This window comes from Cornus florida, unplaced genomic scaffold (genome assembly GCF_030987335.1).
Source record: "Cornus florida cultivar Cherokee Brave unplaced genomic scaffold, ASM3098733v1 CherokeeBrave_3.0.0_Hap2_Chr04, whole genome shotgun sequence".
In the NCBI taxonomy this organism is placed as follows: domain Eukaryota; kingdom Viridiplantae; phylum Streptophyta; class Magnoliopsida; order Cornales; family Cornaceae; genus Cornus; species Cornus florida.
In genome coordinates this window covers 28,685,440-28,689,207 of record NW_026775574.1, presented here as the reverse complement: position 1 = coordinate 28,689,207, position 3,768 = coordinate 28,685,440, and the positions used below count along the sequence as shown (strand labels likewise).

The window sequence follows — 3,768 nt, the reverse complement described above, 5'->3', positions numbered from 1 at the left end:
TGGGCTGTAAATTCCCTCAACTTGGGCTTGAGCATGATGAGCCTGATATGTCCTTGGCCTGTAGATATGGGTAGTGGTGACGTGTGCGTTTTTTATTGGAGGGAGTTTTTTCCCTCCACAATATGAAACTGTGACTATGTCCAAAATGACACGCTAAATCTCAACACAGTAGGTAATCCTGATTCCCGCACCAAAACGACATCAGATTTTTGTATATTTTTTTGTTATAAATTTCTGATGCATACCCTGAACCCCATTAATTCCTGGCAGGGGAGAGATCCAAATGGAAGTTTTAAATGGAAAGTTAGTTCCAAAAGAGAATGACCATGCTGGTAAGAGCCCATGTAAAACAAACTCAGACACAGGGCCCATCTAAAACTACATCGTCTTACATCACAACTTCAAAGCAGACTTGGTCTAGGTCAAGAACTAAATGGAATAGTGATTGGACAATAATTCTATTGCGGCTACTCTTTGTTCACACCATGAATCTGTTGTCGTCCTCTCTCTCTTTCTCACACACACACAACGACAAGTATGAATCAAATCTGTTGATATATAAATATATATATATATATATATATATATGCAGACACGCGTCCTCTCGTGTTGCTGCAACAAAAGAAACCTAAGTAAACCCTAGCTAGCTAGTGAAGATATATATATACACACACACACACACTTTAATAATTGAATACACATTTATAATGGAACCACCTGAGAGTCATCCTCGTAAACTTGTTCGAAATGTAATGGAGAAAAAGCAAAGATTACACATGAAAAATCTTTTTTGCACGCTTGCCACTCTCTTCATTACCCAAAACTCCAAGGTATGTACGTTTCTCCCCCCTCTCTCACACACACTCTCATTCTAGCTATAAATACACACACAACACACACTCTCATTCTAGCTATATATACACCCACAACACCTAGGTTAATGCCCGGGCTGAACTCCTGCTATTGCTGGAGCCGGGAGAGTCAGATGTATATAGTCTCACTTTGAATATTAAAAGTTATTTAGGTTTTGAATCCACACACACAGACACACACACACATATATATAAAATCATCACTTCCATTAATTTAGTTCAATTATATATATATATATATATAATTGAACTAAATTAATGGAAGTGATGATTTTATTATAGGAAAGAATGCCATCACATGATTTGTTGGATCAAGCGATAACTTATGTGAAGCGACTGAAAGAAAAAGTGGAAAAACTGAATCAAAGAAAGGAACAACTCAAAGGTGATGGTGAGAATGGTGGAGAATATACTATGGGAAGCAACATCTTACCACAACTTTCACTAAGAGAAGTAGGTTCAACTTTGGAGGTGAATTTGATTACAGGGAGGGACAAAAGTTTCATGTTACATGAAGTTGTCAGTGTTCTTAGCCAAGAAGGTGCTGAAGTTGTCAGTGCAAGCTATTCTAATGCAGACGATAAGGTCTTCTATACAATTGTCTCTCAGGTATATATGTGTGTGAGCGCCCGCATATATATATTTGATTTTACACTTTATACCTATGGATTCATTGTTTGCTTACTGGCTTCATATAATTCAGAAAACACTAGTTTTCATCATAAGGCACTATTCAATAATTTCGATGTAGGAGACCATCCGCTAAGTTCCCTAGTGAGCATTCAAATATTTGTCCCACATTCATTTTTGAAGGTACTCCTAATGGGGTGAAGACCATATCAATAGGTCTTCCACCTTGAAAATAAGGCATATTTTATACATTGAGGCAATTTTTTGAAATGATAACTGAATAGGGGTGTGTTTTGGGTATGATAATTTTGCAATATATTTGATAGATAATTTTGCAATATATTTAGATGGATAGCTCATCTAAGTATATATACATATATAACTATGAACTCGCAAACTTTAAACTCGAACATGCAAAAGTATGGAGACATGAGCCAAAATTAATACTAAGATGGAGGGTCAAATCAAAATTTATTTAAAGTATAGATCATATATATGCTCTGACAAATTATTATATATATCGATCTCTGTCCTTTTGAATAAACTTGATTTGTCACTTTTAATTCTTAAAATTTACTTTTTGCTATATATATTAGAAACATTTCGTGCATGCATCATTTTCACACTAAAGATGCATGTGACAATTTGAAGAAGACTCTGTTAATTAACTTGATATTACTCTTAATTAATTAGTATGTATGTAGTCATGAAACTAGGCTGTATTTATAAGAAATGGGGACATATATAGTAGCAGCAATATTTCATGAACCTTAAACCTAATTATAAAATACAAGTCATAATCTTGGCTCCATATTTGTTTCTTTTTCTTATTTTATTGCCATTCAGTTATCTGTGACATAGTAAATTAACTAACATAATATATTATACTGATCTCTTGCAGGCTATCTGGTCTAGAATTGGCATAGATAGTTCAAGAGTGCATGAAAGATTGAAGAAACTGGTTTTCTGAATTATCTAATCTTTGTTTGTCCGTGCATGAGTCACTGGGAGGTATCCAGTTGATGAATTAAACTCAACTATAAAGGCAATTAGTATCTTGGCTTGTAACTTTTAATGTATTGGAATATAAAAAAAATGAGCGGAGTCGTTATACTCCCATAATCTTGTGTGTTTGAGACTCGGGATGAATTATTACTTATGGCTGAATTATTCGTAACTTTGATCAAGTAATTATTATATATTTTTTTTCCTTTTTTTTTCCTTATACAATTAACAACTTATTCTATATAACGTCCCATTTCACCTGGGCTGGAAAAGTTGATGACACTTATAAGGGAATGCCTCCTACATAGACGCATTTTAATACCATGAGCCCCAAGAGGGTACAAACTGATCAATATCTACACAATGTGAAGCTGATCCCCATAGACATTCCTTTTGTAAGTGGCAACAACTTTTTCCCATTTTCTTCGAAAACCCTAGTTTGTTGGCATGAATCTGCTGGAAGCCAGCAGGCATTAGAACTGATGGCTATGTGGGATTTGATTGATGTTTGTGATGCGTCCCATCTCCTGGTTTTGAAAGTGATGAAGAGGTCATTTGAAAGTGTCTTGATTCCATTTAGGAAAAAAAAAAAAAAAAAAGAAAGTGTCTTGATTCTTATGGTATTTTGCAGCTAACTTAATTCTTGATGTCATTTGAAAGTGTCGTGAACTTTGGCAGCATTACTTACTTAATATTGAGTTGGCTAGTTTTGTCTGGTGGTACGTTGCGGTGGAACTTCATGATCCTATTTACATATGAAACAAGTTTTTTATTGTACCTATGAGATTTTGGAATAAAAAATGACGAAGGTATGGCATCCTCATTTTCCATACTCCATTATTAGTTTAGACAATTTTGAAAATCTAATGATGCATGAGATATATACTAGGATGACAATGATATGCCTCTTGATATATATATATATTTTAGATAATAATTAATGAGAAACCCTTTCTTTTGGTAGTGAGAAATGTTAAATTTGGATGCGGAAATAAGAAATGTAAATAGGAAAAGGGAAGAGAGAAAGATGGAGAACACATGCACATATATACATGGTTCGGCACTAACACCTACGTCCATGGACAAAGAGCTACTAAGGGCTACATTTTTATTATTCAGATCGATCTATATATTGCTTGAATACAACGAGCCTATGTATAGGCATGGTAAAGGTAAGAATATATGAAAGGTGTTCAATAGTCAAAGGAGGCACAGTGATTAGTGCAGAATTTTACTCCATCGTTATATAGAAATATTTATA

At 34.4% G+C, this 3,768-nt stretch overlaps 1 protein-coding gene across 1 annotated transcript; it reads left to right on the top strand.

The window, feature by feature from the left end:
- The first annotated feature begins 1,160 nt into the window (after positions 1–1,160).
- Positions 1,161–2,507, top strand: LOC132304874 (transcription factor bHLH168-like). Its single transcript, XM_059802580.1, has 2 exons — positions 1,161–1,481; positions 2,404–2,507. Exons 1-2 carry the CDS (start codon positions 1,161–1,163, stop codon positions 2,470–2,472), a joined length of 390 nt encoding a protein of 129 aa, XP_059658563.1. The 3' UTR covers positions 2,473–2,507.
- The last annotated feature ends 1,261 nt before the right edge of the window (positions 2,508–3,768 follow it).

Bases quoted from the DNA above. Each gene is read 5' to 3' on its own strand.
- LOC132304874 (XM_059802580.1), top strand. From the start codon at position 1,161: ATGCCATCACATGATTTGTTGGATCAAGCGATAACTTATGTGAAGCGA. The intron at 1,482-2,403 runs GTATATATGTGT...GATCTCTTGCAG, and splicing joins TCTATACAATTGTCTCTCAG to GCTATCTGGTCTAGAATTGG.